The sequence below is a fragment of the Toxotes jaculatrix genome, chromosome 3 (assembly GCF_017976425.1).
Source record: "Toxotes jaculatrix isolate fToxJac2 chromosome 3, fToxJac2.pri, whole genome shotgun sequence".
In the NCBI taxonomy this organism is placed as follows: domain Eukaryota; kingdom Metazoa; phylum Chordata; class Actinopteri; family Toxotidae; genus Toxotes; species Toxotes jaculatrix.
In genome coordinates this window covers 9,206,355-9,229,486 of record NC_054396.1, presented here as the reverse complement: position 1 = coordinate 9,229,486, position 23,132 = coordinate 9,206,355, and the positions used below count along the sequence as shown (strand labels likewise).

At 43.0% G+C, this 23,132-nt stretch overlaps 1 protein-coding gene across 2 annotated transcripts in view; it reads right to left on the bottom strand.

Annotated features, from left to right (window-relative positions):
• Nucleotides 1–6,179: 6,179 nt before the first annotated feature.
• Nucleotides 6,180–23,132, bottom strand: part of prickle2b (prickle homolog 2b) — an 86,238-nt gene continuing 69,285 nt past the window's right edge. For both annotated transcript variants that reach the window (XM_041033683.1, XM_041033684.1), the window contains 7 exons: nucleotides 19,244–19,427; nucleotides 14,005–14,118; nucleotides 12,546–12,683; nucleotides 10,805–11,008; nucleotides 10,012–10,198; nucleotides 7,931–8,794; nucleotides 6,180–7,776 (listed from right to left, as the gene is read on the bottom strand). In XM_041033683.1, coding sequence (XP_040889617.1) covers nucleotides 6,812–7,776; nucleotides 7,931–8,794; nucleotides 10,012–10,198; nucleotides 10,805–11,008; nucleotides 12,546–12,683; nucleotides 14,005–14,118; nucleotides 19,244–19,427 — 2,656 coding nt within the window. In that variant the 3' untranslated portion in view covers nucleotides 6,180–6,811. The remainder of the gene's footprint in view (nucleotides 7,777–7,930; nucleotides 8,795–10,011; nucleotides 10,199–10,804; nucleotides 11,009–12,545; nucleotides 12,684–14,004; nucleotides 14,119–19,243; nucleotides 19,428–23,132) is intronic.

Below are 23,132 nucleotides of genomic sequence, written 5' to 3'. Positions count from 1 at the left end.
GGGCATCTTAGCTCTCTACACATTCACAAATGTAGACAAATGTTTTTCCATTTGTATCTAATTGAAAAACACAAAAGAGACAACTATCAGAAGACTCTGGTCTGGGTCATACTTTAAAAGCAGCATTTTACAATGCCTAATGGTATTTTTAGGTCTTTTATATCTTTCAGAGACTCCAGCAGAAAGTAAAATCCTCCTCCAGTGGTGAACCCATGCATGGCGAAGAAAAGGTGAAATGAAGGCCATTATTCTTCTGTCTCTCCGCCTGGCAACACTGAGCTCACTAGCAGCGCTGCAAATCAGAGAAGAGTGAACACAGTTGGATGTGTTACAGATTAAATGAGTCATTGTTTCATAAGTCTCAAGTTGTACATCGATCGACTTTTCAGACAATTTCTGGACACGATATAGTTGTGCTGATTTCTCCAGTGAATAGGCCTACACATGCTGTTCGGTGTAAGCCATGTGAATATGATTATTCAATGAAACAATGTCAGTTAGTGTACAGGCTGCACAAAAAGTCCACATGATTAAACTGTCCATTGTGTCTGAGGATTATCTACTTTGTCTAAGTGGAGAAGAATGAGGAGCAGATGTCAGGGGAATTAGCAGGTCACACTGGCACAAGTCTGTGCCCCAAGTGAAGAGCAATTTCATTTTCTGTCTGTAACAATGAAATATTTCTTGAATTTATATGTGAAATGCATTTTGAAGAGTTTGTAACTTATTTGTTGATTTTACGCCAATATTTTATAGACATGGCTACAGCAGAATAATGGAAAGTTTACTATGTGGGGATCCTCATAACAAACCATGAACAATAAACAATCCCCATGGTTTACACACGAGGTTGCAGCCTAAATGGCCTTTTTGTTGCCACTCTGGATCGCTTGGCAGCATTTGAAGTGTGGGCAGCCATTCAGAGATCTGCCACTGGACTACACATAGCGAAATACCTACTCCACCCTCCAGACAGGTATACCTCCTATACCTGCCTGGAGGGTGGAGTCAGAGATGATTTGGCTCTCCTGGTTTGACTACCTGTAACATTCAGTAATTAGATGAGGCCATAAATGTGTCACATTCCATTTCTGAAAGGGACTTTCTCTCCTGCTAGTTTCCACTCTTTGTTTGGGCATGCTTGCTTTGGGTACATTTGGTTTTTGCTCACAGCACCTTATTGTTTAGTTTGGTTTAACTGAGGTACTTGTTCTTCTCTTTTACTCAGTTCAAAATAAACTGTTCTTTTTTTTTTTAAACCTTGTGTGGTCTCGTGTTCTTGTTGTTCAAATCTACCCCCCCACCACCACCAGAACACTGCAAGACTGAATTTATGATCAAATTTTGTCTTCTGCATGTCTTTGGACTCAAAATTAAGTATTCAAGTTTATGACTTTAAAACCTTTTTTTTCACCAAGTAGAGCCACGGTAAAGGATATCATGCTTGAGGATTGAATAAAACCCTTGTTAAATATATACTAAAGCTTCCCAAGGAAACATCTTCACATATTTCAACTATAATGACCTTCTTCAAATGCTTGCAATCTATTATAGCAGCAGCTGCACATGTTGTAAGACAAAATGGCCCATTTGCCTTTATATAAATCACAATGTAATGATAATTTGTAGGCCTTGGAAAGTCTTGGAAAAATGTGTCACCCTAAAGTCAACATCACAGACTTTCTCTGCCTCATTTAAAGCTGGAGGACTAATCGGTCCATCCATCATGTCTTCTAAACAGACAGAGAGTCCGGGAGAGGTGGGGGAAGAGAAGGAGACAGAAGAAAAGGCAGGAAATAAGCAAAAAGAGACAGCAGACACTTAAGTAATATGCTTAAGGGAAACGCTGGAACAAATGTGAATGGGGTTCAGCATTAAATGTTGCTAGCTGTAGTGATTTCGTACAGGTGGCACACAGATGGGACCCCTTCTGGGACCTGAGCTTGTTAATGAGTCACAGCGAGGAGGGGTGGTGAGAGCTGATATCATGAACCAGACGGAGCCCTCTGGCAGCGCAGCATCGAGGTACCCAGCATGCCATTCTGCATTATGGTGCCCCTCGAGACGATGGATCTGCGGATTAACTCAAACCTGGCAGGATTTTACCATGCCACGTGTGAGAGTGAGCAAACGCTGGAAATGAATTGCTATTATTTTCTCTCATTGTAGCTGAATGACAACAATATAGATACTTAGGATCAACTCTAGTTAATAGTACAGAGTGTGTGTCCTGAGTTCTATTTATGTTATTTGATTGCTTTTATAAAGCTTTGCAAAAACTTTAAGGCAAGTCTATAGAAAAAGGTATTAGTCTAAGAAGTGAGGTCAAATCTGATACAAAGCGTTGACCGGTAACACTGGAGGCCAGTCAAAGGGCAAAGGTCATCCTTAAGTGGGTGAGAATGCATTTTGAGATTAGTGGGTTTAGGGTTTAGTCAAGGTCTACAAGTCTAATACTGTTCTTGACAACTTAACTATCTTTCACTATCCTTTTTCTGCAGCTGGGAACTGCTTGAATGTGAACAGTGAACTTAGTGGAGATAATCACATTTTGGATCTGGTAAACAGGTTTTCAGTTAGAAAGTAGGAAGTTAAGATGATGGAAGAGAAGAGAAAAGAAGAGGAGAGGAGAGGAGAGGAGAGAGGTAGCAGATGGACAGTGGGGTTACTGTCACACGATATTAACACATCTACCTCAGGAGAGGAGTGAGCCTGTCAGTCAGGACAGTGGGGCTAAATTGCTAAACAGAGGGGATTCTGTGAACGGGAGGAAAATCCCCCCTGCTGCCCTTATGACCTTATATGCGGATTATGGGCCATATAGAGTGACTATCCTGGGGCGTATCCGGATATAGTATTGAAAACTGGGGATTCACACCCCAGGGGAGAGAAAAAGACTCCCAGTACGCTGATAACAAAATCATAAAAAATACCTGCATTTAACCTTCAGGTGTTTGATCCTCATTCACCTTGAAAATGCTATTTTTGGCCCAGTCCGGTTTGTGCATGTACAGTCAGACTGTGGTATACTGTAATCTTGTATTTGTGCATCTGTTGACATTGTTCTGGTGCATTCTTGCCATGGTAATTGAACACACATGATGAGGCTGAAGGAGGGGAGGCTGCTGGTAAGGCCTCAGACAGTCCTGTCACGCGTCTCCTATTCACCAGCCCAGCGTATGTGTTTTTGGGAGAGAGAGAGAGCTTGTGTGAGCTTGCGTGCTTATGAGAGCAAGCTGGTTTTGTGTGTATGCGATAACACACCATTGGCATTCTTCATTTGTAAATAATTGAATCAGGCTATTTTAGTTTGCTCAGAGCACAACTGTAATTTGCAGCCGTTCTGCTCTTAAAGACCGGTAATTATGGCTTTTAGAGTCTCCCAAAACATCTCAAATGGCTTCAACTCATGACAGCTGTGCATCTGGGTTTTCACACACACATGTATGCACAAACCTATGTGTAGCTATTAATTAAACTGGTAAATTTTCCAATGGAAGTGGATCTCAGTATGCAGGTACAACACAAGGGTCGCCCATTTGGGTAATATGGGCACTCAGATGTAAAGGTTCATGAACGAATCTCAATATATTTTTGACTGATCTTAATTATAATGATAAAATATAAGTCCTTTATATAAACTGAACATCACATAGGCCACACAGTCTTTGCAAAATAGTAAAGATATGATTGTTTTTTTTTTCAGTGTCTTTAGGGGGAATTGAGGTAGATTATTGGAAAAAAAAAGTCAAATTTTACTAAACTAAAAAAAGACCCTGACACAAAATGACAGTGTCAGACAATCTATATTTAAGGGACATTAAAAATGAAGCTATGTAGCTAGGTAGGTAGGCTAGATGATGATTTATTTGTTCCCATGTTATGTGTGCAGTTCAGGCTATTGTAACACCAGCACACAGGGTCTGACCGAACCTTAAAGACAACCTCTGTCTGTTTTCACATTGTTGTCACCTGATTTGCTTGTTGTTTATTCAGCACAGACACATACCTCAGAGTTAATGAAAGGATGGCTGTCTGCTCTCCAGACACTGGCTACTCTGTAAAACTGTAATGACCCAGAGTGAAGTAAATCTAATTTGATGGCCAGTAACTGCGGGAGGAAAAAATAGACATGAGCAAAATTAGCTAAGACTCCTGAACTTGTTGGTGTAATAAATCAACTTGCAGGACAAAGTGATCACATGAAATTTTTGTTTCAGTAATGTGACTATTTAGCACCTTAAAAAGTAATAAGATTCATCATAGCTTTTCTTTCCTGGATCCTGAATTGACCCCTAAAGAGGGAAGTGGGAAATTTGTAGTCCCAGATGTTGTATATCCTAAGTGCAATACCGTGTTATGATTAGGATTATTGCACGTGACAAATATAGACAAAGATAGACCAACTTCTCAAACAAAATGTCTAGGTAAATACAAATGGTTTTCATCCACATATTCTGGAAAACATTATTGTTCATTGTTCAAGTAGAGGATAAAAACGTTTTGTGCAGCCCCAGTACCTAACTTCTTGTGGATCTAATTTTCTGGCAGTAAGTCTTGGCTGACAATGCAACTGTCACAACTGGAAGTATCCACACAACTTGAGGATTATCTCCCCACCATCCGTTACCTTGAATATGGCACAGCTCGGGAAGCATATGGCTGCAATCTGTGGCACCCCTCACTGTACAGCCTCCATTTGCTTTTAATTAAACACATGGAGACACCCCATAGACATACTTGGGTGAAGCCCTAGCAAGGGACTAATAAAGAAACACACTGATATGGGCTACGTTAATGATGATGTAAGGGAAGCTGATGTGTCAAGAACAATAACAGGCACAATGCTGAAGACAGAGGCTTGTGTGTGTTTTATTGTATGTCTCATTACTCTTGGAGACAATAATTACAGTGATACACATCCAACCTTTCAACTGATGTGACTAACAGTCTGCAGCCTCAGTTTGAAGACTTGCTAAAAGCAGGGGAAAGTCTATACTTAAGGTTCATGCCATCAGCTGTCTGACATAATGTATCTCACATGTTTATGCAGCTGGTTTTGTCGTATCACGGCTGACTAAATTAGGAGTCTTTTCCTCCCCGTCTGGGAGCTATCCGTGTGTCCCAGAGTAAACATGAAAACTGGAGCACACGCCTTGGAAGTTGAGGTTAGGTGAAGTAATCGCACTAATGTGCCAATCATGTCAACAGCATTAGTGCTTCAACGCCTGTAATCAAGAGATTGGCATTTACACACCTTGTTCCAAACATATGTGTGCATGTGTGTGTGTGTGTGCGTGTGAGGATTATGGGGGCTAGCATTAGTAATCCCCTGACCACATGGACATCAGAGGCAATCCAATTTACAGTATGACACTGCTTAACACTTACAGATACAACCTGTTATACTGTATATGCCAATATTTAAACAGAAGGGGTCGACTCGTTTAGGATTTGACTTATTTCTTACAAACAGAAGCTAACCGAGGGTGTAATCCGGCACAGTGGTGCTTTGAGCTAAATGCTTATGTCAGCATTGCCAATTAGCACTAAAAGTTTACATTCCCATCAGCCTCAGCTGATGGGAATGTCATTGCAGGTATTTGGTCATAAACCAAAGTATGGGATAAATTAAATTTTGACAAGATGAAGGAGCTACATGAATAAAATCACAGGATCACGAGTCCTACTACAATTTATCCAGAGTGACCAGAGAGTCTCTGCCAAATGTCAAGGCCGCTCATCCACAAGTTGATGAGATATTTCATTCTGGAAGCGGAGAAGCCATTGACTGACACAGTCATCCCCAGAGCCACATGGAATGTGTGGCCAAAACGAACTTAAACAAAGCATGACCAGATTTCATTAACTAAATCCCCAGACCTTTGTCAGCAGTTTCCATGTATACGCTGATGCAATAAACCAGAACTTCAGTTGCATCTTGTTCCAGGACTGTGGAGCTCTGTGTGTCTAAACGTGACTACACCCATTAACCGTCTAAGTACATATATTCACATGCCAGTGGAGGATGACTCTCTCATCAACCTCTACACCACATTGTCATTCATTTATGCAATAAACAGATGGGGAAGGTGACTGCTGCGTGCACTTGTGCACACCAAGGTACGTGTTGTCATTCTCTGGAGAGAAACACCAACTGTCAATCAAAAAGCTCACTGAAATACTCCTTTATTCCAAATGCAGGACCAAGTCAGCCAAATAAAACATGCATACGTTGTTTTTGTAATTTTCTATCTCTACATTATAGATATTTAATACATAAATGATTCTATCCATACAAAATATAAAAATATGTGAGGCCTCATTTACAACCATATTTACACAGACTTCCTTAACTTAAAGTGAAATTATTAATTCATTTATCTATGTACATACTATGAACTGAATACAATAGTACAGTATATCCTATATCTAAATCACATCGCATGAAAAAGCTAAACTGTACCAAACTGACTACCTTGCACACTTGTTTGCTGCATGGAAATGAAATTATGATTTTAAAAAATTGCACATCAGCTTTTGATAAACGTTGTGACTTGATAAAACTGCGCATGTAACTGTAACAGCCTTAATACTCAGGAGATATTCTGAAACATTAAAATGAACAAACATGCAAACACTGTTGCTTTTTCACTGTTTACCAACTGTAATTCATCACTGACTTTCAATTACATAATACACTGAACAACACTGAATAAATGGACTGTGAGTTTTGTTTTGTTTGTTTGGTTCCAGATGGAGAATGTTAGTGGTGAGGAAAGATTCATTTACTGTGCCAAAAGTTAGGAAGTTAGGAGATGATGCAGTTCTTGCTTTTTCTGCGTTTGCGGGTATGTAACTGCCCACTGCGACTGGGTCCTCCCATCCCTGCATTGTTGTACTTATGGACAAGCTCCTGGTTGCTGAGGTAGCGCAGCTGGATGGGTCTGGGGATCGGCTCACCCAGAAAGTAACCTTCATCCTCTGATTCGGAGGATGAAGAGCAGGTGGAGCACCAATCATCGTCATCATAGTCATCCCAGGAGTACTGGTTCAAGCCAGTGCGTCGACTGGCCCCGGGGTTCTGTAGTGTCAGATCTGAAGTGGTCCGGGGGCACTGCCTGAAAAGATGGGGCTGGTATCTTCCCCCTCCTCCTCCTGCTCCAAACTGGTCCCTGGCACTCCTTGGTGGTGGGAAACGGTCGTAATCCTCTCTGACACGCAACTGTGGTCTTTCTTGAGGTCTCGCCCTTCGCTCTGCCACCAAGTGAAGAGCATTTTCTGAGCGAGAACGACGAGATCTCCGGGAGCGGTGGTGATGGTGCCGGCGCCTCTGGGGAGTCTCCTCTGGGTCATTTATCCGGATGCTTGCTCCCCTACTACCTCCTCCTCCTCCACCACTACCAACACCACCCACCCTGCGCTCGCTGATGGGTGGCAGCCGGGCAGCATTGGCGCTGCTCACCAAACTCACCCTATCCTCCTCCTGGAAGGTGAAGCCAGGTGGTAAATGAGTCATCCCCATACCCCCAGTCATTCCAGGAGCATCACAGTACTGCACCTTGTACTGGGAGGGCCTTGGGGGATCCATTTCCATGTAGGGCTGACTGGTGGTGAGGCTGTGAATGGACTCAGAGCTACGAAACTGTACTGAGGAGTTGAGGGTGTCCATGTTGCTTTTCTCTGATACATTCATTCCAGAGTCTTTGCTCAGATCTGGCATGGAGAAACGAGAAAGGTGCTCCTGACGCTTTCCTCCTCCATCTGCTGAGTTTCCTGAAAAGAAGCAGAGTTTAATTGTCAACTTTGCTTTGTATTGATTGTCATCCCATTGTAGTTAAATATGTTAATATCCAACAATAACATGCTAACTTGGTATCAAACAGACCAATAGACCACAGCGAGGTCTAACAATTACTACCATACTCACCTGTACCATTGGACAAGGCCAGGGACTCAATAGATCCCCTAGGGGTCTGCTCTAGAGGGGTCAGTTGCTCTGTGAAGTTAAGTGCATTGATGGGGTTCCTGCTTCTTGCCACCTGGGTTGCTGCTGGAGGCCCTGCATCTCTGTCCCTGTCTCTCTGAAAGCCATGCAAACTGATCGAGCGCTTGTCAGAGGAGAAACCGCTGTGGTGCTGAGAGCACTGGGACACCTCAGTGAAGCTCTTCTGGGTCCTCAGCTTGGGTGGATAGTACTCCTCCGGAGCTGGCTGTTGGAACCATGTCTCATTCAGAGAGTGGCCCTTCATGGCCGAGATGGGGGGTCTCTTTAAACCTGCGTTGTCCTTGATCCTGTGATCCTGGGGGTTATAGGCAGTCCTGACATTGCACTGGCTGAGAAGCTGGAGAGGCGTGGGGTTGCTAGTTGGATCTGACTTGGATTCATAATTATAACCATCATCTGCTTGCTCCTGGTTCTGCCAGGCTGGCGGCTCGCGAGTCAAACTAGGCGTCTGGCTGGAAAGACTCAGAAGATCCATTTGTAAAGACAGTGGGTCCACCTCGCCTGAAAATCTCTCGGCTTGCACTCCACCCCCTCCTCCTCCACTCTTCCCCATCTTGGAGCTGCGTCTCGACTCTCTTGTGGAGCGTGCGCTTTGGAAGGCCGAATCAGAGGAGTCAGAGCCATTAGGTTCCTCCCCCAGACTGCAGGAGCGTGAGCAGAAGATTTGGCCCTGCTTGGGCAGGAAGGGCCGACCCAGCAGAGAACGCTTACAGCGGGCGCAGCAGAAGCAGGCCTCTGTGGCATGCCAGTGCTGTCCATCATATGTCATCTGACCTTGATCAATGCCTACAGGAAAGAGGAACAACACATGCATTCACAAGGTTTAGGTAAAATGACAGATTGTGGGACTTATGTATAAAAGCACCATTAAAATACAAAACACCACTTCTTTATGCAAGAGCTTGAAATTGAAAATGTTAATGCCTTTATTACACATGCTGTTTCATGTGAAAATAGTTGCATATTACAAGTTGCTTGTTGAGTGAGAAAATGGACCTGGAGGCTGTAACACATGACTGTGCTTGGGGGCAAACTCATTATGGAGCTTGCCCAGCATTATATAAACACATTGCATTTTGAGTGTGTTTCAAGTTGTCTCGGGGGGGAAAGAAAACCAGCTATTTGCTAATGGCTGCCATCTGGTTTGAGCATGTTTTCTGATGGTTTCCAATTTATAATCAGTTGTGCTTTTTAGCCAAATACTTTTCTGTATCCTGTCTGACAAATAATTACAGAGCAAATTTGTTGAGAGGTATGTGCCAAAATCACACCTGGGCATCCTGTTGGGGGAAAAACACACACACACACACACACACACACACACACACACACACACACACACACACACACACACACACACACACACACACACACACACACACACACACACACACACACACAGTTCTTAACAGGAGGTGGCACTGGGCCAAGAGGTGCTAACTTGATGGTTTCCCACTGAAAAATACAACAGTTTCTTCTCTCAGTGGGTTTTCCTCTAACACTGCAGAGTTAGAGTGACTTTGTGAGTATTTAACTGACATTAGCAGACATTTGGTGCGTGTGTCTGTGATAAATAAGATCCTGGGGATGAAAAGTCACTTGCTATGTCTCTAGTTGGGTTCACATTGCATGATATACTGTACATATTTCTGTGCTCTGTAAGCTGTAGTCTCCGTGGCCCTCTGCTACGGGACCTTGCCTCAAAAGCCTGGCCATGGATGACATCATTTCATAACCAACTGTTTAAGGTCATGCCACATCCTTTCTATTGTAGTTCACTTTCTCTTCCATGTTACTTGCTACAAAAAAATGGGGTCAGTCTCTCATCCTCCTTAGAAAAAAAAACACACTTGCAGCACAATCACCTTCCCCTCACTTTTTCCAAGTATCCATGTATTTAGCATATTATATCCTTTTTTTGTGAGGGCTCCTTTGCATGACCTGCAGGTGATTAATGCAGTTTGTGTTAACAGTGACAGATGCTGGGTGGTGGTGCAGCATACCAATATGTTCCCCGCAGGAGTCACAGTACTCTGCGTAGAGGGACTCAAAGCAGGAGCAGCAGTAGGGCCGCCCCTCCTTCATGATATAGCGCTGGCCCCCCAGCACTGTCTCGCACTCAAAGCAGCAGAAATGCTTCATGTGCCAGTGCCGCCCCTCTGCCTCTGTGCACTCATCTGCAAAGATGATCTAAGAAAAGAGAGATAAGAAAGAGTGTCGTTTATCACAGGTCCTGTGAGGTAAAATCTCAGTTGGGTTATTACTATGCGCTGAGTAACAGGACAAAGGCTCGGCTTGCCCTCCCTCCATACAGACCCCTGTCTCCTCTACAGCTTAGTACGCTTAGATCATTCTCTTTGTCACTGTGTAGGAGGCTAATGTGTGTGGGGACTTGGTAAAATCTAGATGGTGCATTTACTTTTAATTATGCCGCTGCTGAACCACCAGGGTGCTTTTTAAAGTACTAACAATGTCCTTGTCCCCATTTGTAGAGAGAACAAGTCAGTGTTAATGGTTTGGAGATCAGGACACTGAGATCTGACCCCATTAGACTAAAAACACCCTTGCAAGTGTTTAACTGTGACAGCAAAGCCTCTGAGCATCATATGACAGCAGTTTGGTGCGTACGAAGGCATGCATATGTGCCAAATGCATGCCTGTAAATATTTTATAAATAGCTCTACACACACCATCCCCACATTACGGGGACACCATGTTCAAGCGGGAGTATGTGTATCTGCTAACACATGATCATCCATGAGCAGGAATGTGTGGGTACACTTGACGGGTGTCTACCTCATCGCAGGCAGTGCAGCGAGGCTTCAACCTCTCGGCGTGGTGCCGGCCGCAGAAGATCTTCCCATCCTGGTAGAAGTAGATGAGGTCCACCAGGAGCTCGTTGCACATGCTGCACACGAAGCAGGCGGGGTGCCAACACATGCCGTGACCCGCCCGCGATGCAAACACAGCGATGTCGCCGCCGTTTATCTGGCCTCCGCACTAAAAAAAGAAGGAGGAAGAAGAATGTTTCGAGGTTGCTGGCTCGTACCGTCTATCAGCATTTGTCACTTTTTAGATCCAACAGTTTCTCCCTCAAGTCTGACACCTAAAATCAATGTAGATACTGAATACCAATCCAATACAAGAGCTCTGACACATGATGAACACATTTTCTGGGTGTGCTTAACCCCAAAGAGATTCATTTTACTATCACATTAGACAAAGAAAGTCACACATTCTTACTTAATTGAGAAGCTGAAACAAGAATTTTCAAATGACTCTGATCTGATTCTGATGACAAATTGATGAATAAATCAATTCAACTTTAAAGGACATCACTTACTGAGGATGCACTGTTTTCCAAGACATTCAAGAACTTTCATGGGATCTTTAACAAGGTCAGTGACGGTGTTGATATCAACGCCGTGCATCAGATCTGTGCAACTCTGTCTTTAACCTAATTTTGCATGAAAACTGGACTAAACTGAAAGCACAAGGGTGAGTTTATATGTGTGGCCGAGGAGGGCAGGCACAGACAGGGAGAGAAAGTGGCTGTTGGAGGATGGGGCAAAGGGGAGGAATAAAAATGAAGAGATCTATGGGAGGATAAAAGGGAGAGCGAGATCGGTGTGGAGGTGTAAAGATAGAGAACTATAAACGAGAGGGAGTGCTAAGGAGGCGGGGGAGAAGGTCAGGTAGGCAAAGTAGATTTAGAGGGGAGGGAAGATGGAGACGGAGGGCGAGTTACAATCAGGTTATCTAACTGGCACAAAGCCTACTGCTGCAAGGAGGCCAAAGGGGGGTGGGGAATTCAATCAATACACACTCTCCCAGCAATCTGCTCCCTCTCGTGTGTGTGTGTGTGTGTGTCTTCTGAGTGGATGAGAAACACGATCTGTAAAGCAGCTATCCACCCGGGGCACCAACACTACAGAGAGTAGTACTTTGCTTGAACCCATTGTGCGCTTTGTAACAAATGGCTATCGGAAGCTGAAGTGCGCCAGTTTGTTGGTAAAAGAACACTTTAAATTGCACTCTGCAGTCCCATAAGGCCACTATAAGAGTATATGTAGATAACATATTAAATATTTGATGGGGCTCTGGGTACTAGTTCTATCTGTAACTTCTTCTCTGAGGTAACGCTTGAGGACATGAAAAATACTGCGATTGTTTGAGTGTGACAGATGGTATTGCAGAGGAAAGACTAGGGAGACACGCTATATACAAAACACACACACATCGAACACCTCAAGACTTAAGGTGAGATTGACAAGGTCACTGCATTGTTAAAAAAACAGACGACTGTTGCATCTCTGCCCTTTATATGTCAACATAAAGCAGCTGTCATACATCATAAGAAAGACCTTAAATGTCAGCAGGCTGTTCAGTTTGTCTCTGACACAACTCATTGCTTTTATCCTGCAGGCCACATGACGCACCTTTGATCTTGTCCCACTTAATTCACCCCTGCCATGGGATGCGGCGCAGAAATGACATTTTAAGAAAAAAGGATGTTTGTGATATCTCTGTCTGTTACCTGTTCGCAGATTGCCCCGGTCATCGTCACAGGGAACGGACGGACGTTACCACGGCCCAGGTTCTCCCGTTTACGCTGGTTACTGAAGAGCTTCAGCTCTCGCTTTTCCTCGTCATCTAGACTGTTACAATATCGTACCTGGACACACACACACACATCACATCAACATATGTTAGTTAGGTTTGTTTAGGTATTTTGTTTTTATCATTGTTAAACCTTGGTATTGTTGCCTTAATGTACCTTTACTCACAGCAGACCTTTTGACTTGTCGTAGTAGGAGAAGCACAGGAGTTACTGATGACTGTAACGTTGCTTCTGTTCTACTCAAGTGTCCCTGTAAGTCATAACTGTGTGACAGTGAGCTAGCATGCAAAATACTAGGACAAATAAACTGCAGCAGCTAAATGGAATCCAGCCATTACAAACTTTTATTTACGCCTGTGCTTTTCCTCCTGTGACATGTCAAAATGGCGTCTGTGGAAAAGGCCTATGAAAGGCACCGTTTCCTAAAGTTAAGACACTTCCTATAATCGTCATTGTGCTTTCCATCACAACGGCAAATGTGCTACTTCAGCTAAATATTTTCCCCACTGGGTTTACAGAGGAGGATGAACATGCTGGAAGTGATTATTTTATCTATTTCATTAGTTCCATCATTTTCCATTCCAAGAAACAGAGATCTTTGGCTGTGTTTGTGCAGCACGAATTACAAGTAGAAGCAGAACCAATCCTTAAAGTTTGTTGCAAAATAAAACCAATGAATTTCAAAACAAAGGGCAACACAGGGGAAGCCAGTTTCCTGGCTTACAAATCACAGCTGTCAGATCTTAGATTTGTTCGCAGATTCAAATAGGTCTGGTGTTGTGCCCATTGACAACTATGAACCAATCAGAGCTGAGGGATTAAGAGCTTTCTTGGTGGCTTGTAAGCTACATTCATGCAAAAATAGTGATGGAATAAAATGGCAGCAAGCATGGAAAAGACTGAAGCTAATTCTTAAACTGGCACATTTCCAAGATGATAGCAACAGCTACGGCTGCTTTGCTGTCGTTATCCACCACAAAACAAAGCAAAACCTTCTCCAAAACAGAAATCGGCTAACACCAATCTGATGTTAGACTGAATAATGAAGTAAAACAAAATAGTAATTCCATCTTATTGTTAGAATATTTAAGGTACCACTTGTTTATGACAGCCATCCTAATATCCCAAGACTAACTGTGGTAACGATTTATTGATGTAAAATACTTAAAAAGGCAGCTACACACTCACACCACACAAACACCTCACTATCTCATTCCCACCCATTAAGAAGACAGACTCCATTTTTCCTGTGCCTGTCTCTCTTCACCCCTCTTATCTCTGTATTGCCCTGAAGGAGGGGAAGAAGGGAGGGACAGATGAGTGGATAGATGGATGGATGGAGGTGGTGGGGGAGGGGACCAGTTTGGACTCTCACCTCATTGTCATGGGGCGGGAGCTGATGAAGCAGCTGTTTGATGCGGTATTTCTCTCCTGGGCTGTTCACATAGGGCACCTTGTCCTCAGGCAGGGAGCTGTAATACTGATGAACCTGAGGACGAGACAGGGACACAGAAATGGTGAGACAGTGGAAGAAGAAGAACAACAACAAACCTACAACATGTAAACTAGATCACAAACCAAACTGCTGATAATTATTTGTCATTCATTGATTTAGTGTTTTCTCAATTAAAGCTCACAAAATAAGGAGAAATGTCCATAAAGACCTACAGTCCATGGAGCGTCTTCCAATTGCTTATTTTGGTTGCACAACAGTCAAAAAGCCCAAAGAGATTTAGTTTATAATGATATGAGATAGGAAAAAAATCTACAAATCCTCTGTTGGAGAAGCTGGAACCTGCAAATGTTTGATATTATTATTTGATAAATGACTCAAAATGATTCATTTATCATTGAAATTTTTTGCCAGTTATTCATTTCAGTACTAAAACTGCACAAAGACAAATCAACTAATCTAAAACCAGGAGTGACCACACACACACACACACTTAAAATCCCTTTGATTTATGGCCCATCAAGTGAGACTTAATGGAACCTCACCTCTCCATCTCTGCACATTGACATGGGAATGTATTGCTGACCTGTCAAATGTGCACGCCCTCATGTTCACACACACACAGACACACATTAACACTTAGCATTTAGCAGCGTGTGTGCATATGAATGCGTACAACATCCAAGATTAATGCTAATATGGTCAATCCAAATTACTTGGACATTCTTTACATTACAGCGCCAGACAATGAGTGTCATCTCTGTGTTATTTATTGCAGACTTTTTTATTACACTGTAACAGGGGGCCGGGGTATAACAGAGGTCAGGCAGTCATATATAAATGCAACTGGAGGAGAAGGGAGGGGGGGCAAACTATGAAAGCCACAGGATTTTTAAAGGGAGATTTGAGGACAGAGGTCAAAGGAAGAGAGAGGAGGAGAAGTGTGGAGAGGAAATAAAGACAGAATGAAAATGTTAGCTGGATAAAGAAAGAGTGTAAGTAGAAGTGGGAACAAGACAATCTTTGATCAAATGACAGAAACAAAGGGAATAAACAAAAAGCAGAACGAGGACGTAAAAAGAGACAACATGATCGATACCTGCTGACTAGGTCACGCCAGTCTTAATGACTTGTCGACCTACTGAATGGATCTACAGACTACGAGCCATCAGCTTTGTCCTTGGCAGTAACACAGTCTGTCACACACAAACAGATTAACTTGAATAATGAAGCCAAGCATCAGTGCGTTAAGACCAAAATTAAAACCCAACTGCTTTTAGAAACTCTCATATTTTAAAATTGAATTGTTCTGAAGCGTCACGTTCTGTATCAGGGGAAATATCCTATAAGTAGCCTTATAGAGGCATGTTTGTTGTTGGGATGAATTTATAGTAGGAGTTGTTTTAAGTGTAACCTAATCCCTCCTGCTCTGCTTTTGTTGGCTTCCACCGCTGTTGGCGAGGGATGCAGGGATCGGTGTCCAGCAGCACGGCTCAGGATGCCGGGGGGTTTGGGGTGGCTCAGGATAGTCAATGAAAGACTGACTGTGGTCAGGTACTGATAAATCATACAACCCCTATGCAGACATAAAACACATACCCACTTGCTAACAGATGCATACGCACACACACATGTACCGCTAATGATAAATTACAAAACATGCTTCCAACAACAACAGGGTTACAATCTGGAGGTGAAAGGCGCACTGCCCCGAGGAAAAGATCTAAAGAAAGATACACACACACACATGCACACACACATTATGGACACACAGTTGCAGCGAGAGCCAGGAGGAGCAGCTTGTGATAATAACTGTAATCGAAAGCAGACGAAACTAAAGACAGGGCAGAATTTGGAACTGTACTGAAAGGAGTGTTTTTAAAAGCTAAAGCGAATGGTAGGACTTTGCAACTGAGTGACAAGAGTGATCGCTTCACACAGCTGGTTTCGATTGCTGTTAATGGCCAGGCGGCCAGAGGAAAAGACACCACCAGGCACCAGGCCTGACATTCTCTGTACAAGCCACTTTACAGTGGTTAGTGGACATAGATATTATATTGTTGAGAAAACACTGGTAGTAACAGCCGAACATGGTGGGAAAGATGGTGTTTTCACAGCAAAGAGAGCGGATTTAATGGCTGTGTTTTCATTCTTTGTCCTTTTCTTCTCACGTCTTTGCTAAGATGTGTGACTGGTCACGGCTCAGCACTGTAGTCAGCTCAGTTGTGTGAGAAAATTCATTGCGTTTGAAAGTTAAAAAGGTCTGAGATGGATTAATCAAGCACGAAATAGATCATATCCTGAGTGTATTAAAATGCAGGTGCCACTTTAACAAGACTAAGGGTCTACAGCCAAGGTAGCACATCTGTGAGGCTGTTTTAAGGAACGGCTATTCTTTGAGCTATGTGCTAACATTAGTATGCTAACATTCTCACAATTACAGTGATAACATTGTGATGTTTTACAGGTGCAATGTTCACCATTGTCACCATCTCAGTTTGGCATTTAGAATCGGAACATTTGCTAATTATTATTAACCACCACATCATGGTGGAACAATAGGAATAGCAATGGGATCACCAGTTAGCAGTGCTTGATCCTCTGGGAACCATGAATGTCTGCACAAACATGTGTTATTTACGTGTTTTGCTCACTTTCAACCAATCTGATCTGATCTCCTCATTTAGTGGTGAGAAAAACAATGTACATCACAATCTCTTCTTACTGCTCCATCATTTATCTCTCATTCACAGCTGCTGGCTGTAGTCAGGTCAGGTCAGGGGCTGACAGTTTCCATGGTCCTTGAACTCAGAATAGAGGAGGTCTAATTGTCTTCAGGTCCATTTTCGAACAGGTCACTCATGTCCTTTTCCGATAGATCATTTGTTGTCTGAAAGTTAATTTATCCACGTCCAAGCTGCGGGGTCTATTTCAGAACCTGGAAAGACCACTAATTTGCATGAATAACCTTGAACTGAATTTATTTTCAAATATCCCACATGTGAGTGGTTTGTAAAAACAAAAAAAGCATACTTCATGTTCAGCTGCAAATTAAAATCAGATCCTGGTGGATGTTGAACAGAGTCTGCACGTTAGACTGAAGCTATTGCTACGCGATGGTTAAAAAAAAACACACACACCAGTTACAGGCCACTGCTGAGTAACATTCTTGGCCTTAACAAGATGTAACTTGGCAACATCCAGGAATTTTATTTGAGAAGGACGGCGAGAAGAGAGCAAGAAGAGACAGTGGGAGAGAGAATATTGGCAGGCCCTCCTTCACACTGCAGCTCAATAACATCTCCAGTACCCTCAGTAATGGCTTTGTGTTTGTTGTTAAAGATTCATGTTCTGTTACGGAGTCTGTATTTCAGCAACTGTTGACAGAAATACAAACGGACGCAGGAGAGTTGATCAGTTCCAACTAAGTGCTGACTTATCCCTGATAATCCTCAGATATATCTGACTGAATACCACAGTCCTTCTCTGAAATCTCTCATTACTGAGTGGTGACTTTACACCACTGCCAGCTGGATAGCAGGCTCATACAGAGCACCGGCTCCCTATGGGGAAACCGAAACCCACTGCTAAGATCCTGGAGATTAGCTTTGTGTTTACCATCTCTCTCTATTCTCGCTCTGTCTTTACCTTGTGAGGAGGAAATCAGGGCGTTGAAAAGCCCCCACATCAGGCACACTTCCGCTCCTCTGTGATGGGTCACACAGCATGTTTTCACAGCCTGAATGGCTTGAAAGACTTACACATCAGGTTGGGAAAATAGAAATTGCTATAGCTATGGACATTTCATGTAAGTTAGTATAAATGTACTTAAATGGCATAATTTTTCCACCTGGGCTGACTGTTTCTGCTCATGTTTATTGTCAAAAGGCAAAAGTGGTATCATTTTTTTGTTTGTTTAGCACTGTGCTGTACAGCACAGCACAGTTTTCATTATGGCCTGACTGTTCCTGAGGTCATATCGCCCCTGGACGAGAACCTAATTGACTTCGGGGTTAGATGTGTGACCCTGGAGGGAGATGAAAAATAGCTGCACTCAGTCCTATGAGGTGAAAACAGGGGAGCTGTGCCAGCACTGCGTATTGACCAGTTCATCGCTCTCTGCTCATCAACAAAATGAAACCAGCTTTCATAAACGCTTCTATTGTCCCATAAAACTGGAAACCCTCCCAAATGTGTACACCTCCGGCTCTGTGGAGTATTGTGAGAGAGGATTTTCTTCAACAAGCGTGGGGCCATTTAATATGTGCTTAGCTGAGCCTTCGTGAGGGCGATGTAACCTACTGTAAACATGTTTGCAAGCAGAATGAATTGGAGATTAATTTGACTGCTAGAGCCACATAATCCTTGTTACCCATTAGCCTACAGAAGGCGCAGTCAGCATAACTGGTGAGCTATCATATAGTGAGATGCAGCTCTGACTGAACAGTTAGAAAATATAGGAATGAGTTGTAACAGTATACGCTGTGTAGTGCTTGGAATTTTTATTAGGTTTACAGCACAGTGTACAGGAATGTATGTAAATGCATTAAATGTTATAACTGAAACCTGCCTGTGCATATCACTGGAATCCTTCTTTTCCCTCTGTCTGGCCTCTCACCCACACTGAGATGATGTTTTATAACATCAATCTTTTCAAAGACATTTTCTTTGGTGTGTAAATTTGAAATCTCAGATTTTCAATCTCAGAGCTTTCTGCCAGCAATGAGTGTGATGTGATCCCTGGACTGTCATTGTCATTTGATCTATTTGTAAGAGTCCTGACTTGCCATTGCACTCGGCTCTTAATACCTACTTTAGAAACAACAAATATAATACATTCAAAACAGAGGCAAGACCCTTTCTTGGAATAGCGCAATACTGTGGGCTCAAATGCCCACATGCCTCAATTTTTTTTTAAGTTGTGGAATTTTAGATTTGGACAGTCATTGCTTCCAGCGTGGATTAAAACTGGCACACAAACTGCATATCCAGAGACGATAAGGCCCATGGATCAGGCCAGTGTGTGGCGTATACAATGAGGTTTGACTGACAACAAGTGACAAAACTCCACAGTTTTACAAATAAACATCAGTGGTCCAAGTGCTGTCCAGCGTGAATGTCATGTGGCCCCAAGTTACAGTGGGTGAAAACATGCTAATACCTGTTCAGGTTTGAGTCCTGGCGGGACCCAGGCGTACTCCTCCAGGGCACAGCCAGAGTCGTCATCTGAGGTAGAGTTCCTCTGGAAGTCGTACATCAGTTTGGTGACCGTTTTCTCCATCTCTACAGGCATGGCTGGCACTGCATGCTCCTCACGACGACACTTACAGTGCACACAGATCTTCCTATCACGGAAAAAAACAGGGACAAGGAATCTTTCAATATTTCAGTAGACTACACTTTTTTTCAACTGGCATATATATATATATATATATACAAAAAGATTTAATCGAGTAAGAGCCTCAGATTAGATATGAAAGCACTAGTTATTTAGCTCCCTAAACTATGCTGCTGAAAAGTGTGATTTGTAGTTTGAAAATAACTTTTGTACATTTTAACTCACAATGTCCCACCACCCCACCACTAGGGTGAAAACAAACCCTTGGTTTAATAAATCACTATGTAAATAGAAATGCATCTGGGGGGATAGGGTTTCAGCAGAAACAAGACGTCATACTGCAGAGACTGTTTGGGCCTCTGAAGCTTGCCATTAATCACAGAAAATAAAAATAACCCAAACAGCATTTTTTGTCAAAGGTAACCTCAAGAGAAGCTGTGAAAAAAGGAAAACCTGTCATCCAAACTTCTTGGTTGTAGGCATAAAACTCAGTAAAACCCCTTTTGTTTAAAATAAGCACATGGGACCTATGCATGTTTGCAGACCCCCTACCCATGAAGCATATGAACTCCACACAGTTTAAAGGTCAAGGCTTCCAGCTGTAGCTCTCACAGTAAAATTCGGGTGCCACAATTACAGTGCCCAGCAATCCTCTGGAGTATGAAGTATGAAGATATAATCACAAACAGGCTATGAAAATTAGCAGAATAGAGCCAATGACAGTGATGGAAAGCAGTACTGTACAAACACACTAACATACACACACTTCTCCATGAACAAGGTTAGCAAGAAACACTAACAGATGCTTAGTCAGGACAGTGCTCTGCTCTCATTAGTCAGGCAGACCCGCCCAGCTATAAAATGGAAAGTACCCATGTGTGAGTTTCCACAGAAAAGCAGGCCGGGAGTGTTTGACACTGACATTCCTCCTCCTCCCTGCTCTTTCATCTCCAGTAGTGTCCAGAGAGTAATAAAGAGAGTTGTTATATTTCATAGACTCAAACAACTATTCTTGAGTGTTGTCTTAAAAAACATTGGGATTAACAGCTAAGGATTACACCTCAAAGAGTGACACAGAACTTGTGAGACGTCTCACAAAAAGCAGAACAGGATGTGGGTTAAATACCTGAGTGGATGGATTAAAATAAAAATATAGGCCACCTTTACCAGGTCTGTGCTTGGCTCCAAAGAGAGGGGACACAGCATACATGCAGATTCCCGTGTCCTTGACAAGTCTAAGCCTTTGAATTAAGAAGAAACTCTGGGTGGGCAGGGGGTCACATCCCACTAACCCTTGCTGCCCCTCAGACGGCCAAACCAGGGAGACAATCCCATTACCCTCCCAGACGGATGCCTGCCTGTCTGACAAACAGCCCTATGGAGGAGCTTAAGGACACTTAGAATGTTGTTTGACAGACTGACAACATAGTTGGCTATGGATCTGTTAGTGTAAGTTCTTGGAGCGCAGACAGCACTGTGTGGATAGCTGGCCAAGATTCACCTTGTCTCTTGTTCAGAGGAACACTTCTTGTCCAAAGGTTGAGTCTTGGTTAACAAAGCACTTCAGTCTATTTGGCTTAGCATTGATGGATTTCGATGACAGAACAGACACTGGAAACACTTAGAGACCCCCTTTCCAGCTGTCCAACTAAAACATCCCACTGACACGCCACAACTGGTTTTATGACATGCAATCCTTAAAACAAAAACATACAGATGTATAGGTTTAAATTTGGATGAATTGTCCATCACCGGTTGAGAATCCTTACCATCCACCAAGAGACTAACAGCTTATTACTGTCTGCTACAGCTTTCAACACCACCCTAACCAGAAAAGGCAGACCTCTAGAAATTCTGCTGTCATTGGGGGAGGGCAAGTCAGAAACTGCACAAAGTGACTCCATAAATATTAACAAAACACTTCAAGTGGCCAGACATCTCTGCCATGAATACTGATGGGTATGATAAATGGAGCAGTGATGCATCTCAAGCAGACCAGGTTATCAAGTAGCTGTCAAGCAAGCTGGCTGGTAGAAGGGTGTTTGGCAAATCCCGGTCCCAGGGGCATGATGCTGTCGCCAGAGGCGACGCAGCTTGCCTCATTACAGCCCGACACCTTCACAAGCATTACTAATTTAAGGCTTATAATCTGGATGTCACACACAAAAATGCATGTATCTACAAGAACACACACATAAGGATTATGATTGAAAGAGCAAGACAAAGACAACAAATGTGAAGACAAAAAGCACTTATGGACACTTCTCCGATTCTTCTGACATGCTGCCAGCAGTAAGCAGTTATTTTTGCCTTGGGCTGGGGAGGGACACTTGGAGATAAGTGTATACAAATAGCCAGAAGGAGCAGTGTGGACCTGAAGGAAAGCATTTCACACCGCATTCCTTCTGCGAGGACACATCATAATATCCTAACCCCACACTGGGCTTGTTATAGTCTCTGTGGAGTAAAACTTAGAGGCAGAAAAGCTTGTGGTCTTTGGAGCAATGCACCTTTCTGATCCACTCTCTCAGACCAGATGTGTGATGATGACCTTCCGCCAATGATTCACCTCGCAAACATCCTGATCGCTCCACATCAGGGCTGGCAGAGATACTGTAAGCCTACAGGGGCCTGTTGCTCCTTCCCTGCCCTTCTATCTTCATGATTTACAACACGCTTCACGCACATGCCTGGGATTTCCCCTCCTCTGAAACTTAATCCCCAAGCTTCCCCTTGTTATCTACCTGATTTCAATTAGGCAAGATTTGGGGACTTTGGTAATACAAGTCAAGTACATCACTGACGCCTCATAAATGACTTTTGAGGTAAATAGAAGGAAGTTAAAAGGCTTGTTCTTTATTCAGACGCAACAAACACTTCATCTCCTGGGATACTGGGAGATGTAAATGCTGACATATCACTGGTCTGTTTGCGTGTGAGGTTTGTTCAAGACCTGGGGGGTATGCTGTTGGTTAGTGATCCCTGAGACCATGATGTCAGTGGAGAATGATTCACCATTTTGGGTTAATTATCATCACCCACGTCTTTTATATTAGCTTTGTAACCCAGGTAACGGGTGTTTTTAATGTGTAACTAGGATCTGATAGGCCTCTCTGACAGTTGCATAGACTTGGGTCAGTTGTTCTGGATCAGTGCTGCAGGATCTTCAGCATGCATGGTTTCAAATTTGGCCAGTCTTAAAGCTTCTAGAGTACCATCTTATAAGTAATTGGACTAAATAGCAAAGCAAAAGTTCACTCACAGAAATGATCTTTGTAAGGTAAATAAATAGAGCTAGGGTTCCACCCCTAACTTTAGGTTAGGATTAAGAGAATTTATTCAGCTCAAGCTTTAGAAAGCCAGTCATGGAAGTATGGCCTTGCAGGGTTTGAAGCAGATGTCTCATTCCACTCTCATTCCTGCAGCCTTTCCACAGCATCACTCTAGATGGTCAGATAAAAAGCCCATCTTCAAATGGCAGCTCTGTACAAAAGCTAAAGTTGGATGTCAAGAGATGAGAGCACAGAGGAGAGAACAGCTGGACGCACACTACAGCCAAGCCTTGTCTTCTTTTTTCCTGCTTCTGTTTTTGTTTTCTCTGGACGAAGTGGGGAAAGAGGAGGACAGACTCTTTCCTACTTAACGGGCTTTTGTTTGGTGAATACAACATTTCCATTTAGTGTTTTGAAGATGCTGTTGGAATTTTTGAGTG